The 1,671-nt window shown below is 36.1% G+C and overlaps 1 protein-coding gene across 1 annotated transcript in view; it reads left to right on the top strand.

The window, feature by feature from the left end:
- LOC107883207 overlaps nt 1-98 on the top strand; it is a 1,714-nt gene extending 1,616 nt beyond the window's left edge. Inside the window, exon 2 of the mRNA XM_016802815.1 lies at nt 26-98. Within this exon, the coding sequence (XP_016658304.1) occupies nt 26-98 (73 nt within the window). The remainder of the gene's footprint in view (nt 1-25) is intronic.
- Nucleotides 99-1,671: the final 1,573 nt, after the last annotated feature.

Here is a 1,671-nt window from a genome sequence, read left to right as displayed (position 1 = left end):
TTTCCCATTTTTAACTAATTTTAAGGCGGTTGTACTCGTCCGGAGGAAAAGCTGATGCCAGCTTAGATCTATCTTCGCACTCTTCGAGTGCTCCTTGAATTTCCTCTTTACTTAGGATTTTTCATGTTTATTTGGCTTAATATTGGACGTCTTGTAGATGATGCTTGATATGGCATTTGCTGTGACATTGCCGTTTTTCCTTGAGGGTTGGGTGGCCCCCAGTTTCCTCAGGAATTCCCAGCTCTTTCTACTTGAGTGGGTGAAATCCATATTATTCATTGCCGTAATCCATCTGTTCCTTCTTTCGTTGTCTAAAGGCTTAATTAGTTTGTTTGCGATGGTCTCATCTCCTGTATGTTCATATTCCTTCAGTAAAGAATCACACTCCCTATTCCAGCAAGGAATATAATTTTGCCTGTGGCCTGTTGGAATGGCGGTGCTCGCTGCTTTTTTAACTAGTTTGACAAACCTAGGGTAATTCTCCGGCAAAGGAGGTATACGGTTGATGTTATTCTCCATATAGCTTGTGTAGTCTTCCCACTTTGCCTTGCGTAGGTTCCACCTACGGTGGTTTCTCTATTCTTGGTAGGTTTAAACCTATGTCTATTGCTACTGGTTTGTGCTGTGTTCTGGGGAAGTTATGTAAAATAGTGCGGGAAGCTCTTATGGGTTGATCATGGGAGTCTGTTGTTACAAAACAAAGGTCAGGAGTTTTTGCTGTGCCCCATCTGCCAGAAACGAAGGTGCCGCCTTGTTTGGCATCCTATAATAGGTGCAGGCAATTGAGTGTCGCCCAGCTACATAGCCGTTCTCCATCTTCATTTTCAGTTGTATAGCCCCAGTTGGTGCAATGAGAATTGAAATCTCCGACGTATACTGTAGGACATTGAGGTGTTGGAAGCATGTAGTGGGACAAGTTGGTTGAAGGAGGCTGAAGGAGGCTTATATACATTAATACCATTATAATACATTATGAAACAGAAGAGTATTAATATTCTAAAAATAGTAGACTTATTCATTCGTAGTTATATAATTATAGTTTATGCTATAATAATTGGTTTCCAAAATAATGCAATAATGCAGGACTGGATCGGAAACATCAAATATTATCTATAAGCTATAGACTGCGTGCGATGGTACTACTAGAGCTCTGGGGAAACAACTATCATTCTAGTGCAGGAGTAGTAACTACTAAGTACTAACTACCATTGACAGGGATACTAACTACTAGTAAGTAGTAGTGTTGAATAATTTATTAATTATTATTATAAATTATAATGAGTGGTACTACAAAGTCAAAAAATAGTTGCTGTGTAGTAAATTGAAGTAATTCATATAAAAATACTACTAATATTATATTTGATCGATTTCCAAATCGTGATTACGAGAAGGAGACAAAAGAAAAGTGGATAAAAGCAATGAATAGAATCATGTAAGTTAATTATTTTTATTTTCCGTTCATAATGATCAATTAGATGTGTTTATGCCCTACATTATAAAGAAAAAAATGCTCAAATTAAATAGTTATTATTATTCTGATTTGTTAATATTTTTTTGTTGTACTTTAGAGAAAATGGAAAACCTTGGCGTCCTAGTGTTCATAGTGTTGTTTGTAGTGCCCATTTTATTAATAATTAGAGGTCATAATTAAGTTTTATTAAATATAATATA

Source organism: Acyrthosiphon pisum, chromosome X (genome assembly GCF_005508785.2).
Source record: "Acyrthosiphon pisum isolate AL4f chromosome X, pea_aphid_22Mar2018_4r6ur, whole genome shotgun sequence".
NCBI lineage: Eukaryota > Metazoa > Arthropoda > Insecta > Hemiptera > Aphididae > Acyrthosiphon > Acyrthosiphon pisum.
This window is presented reverse-complemented; position numbering and strand designations above follow the sequence as displayed.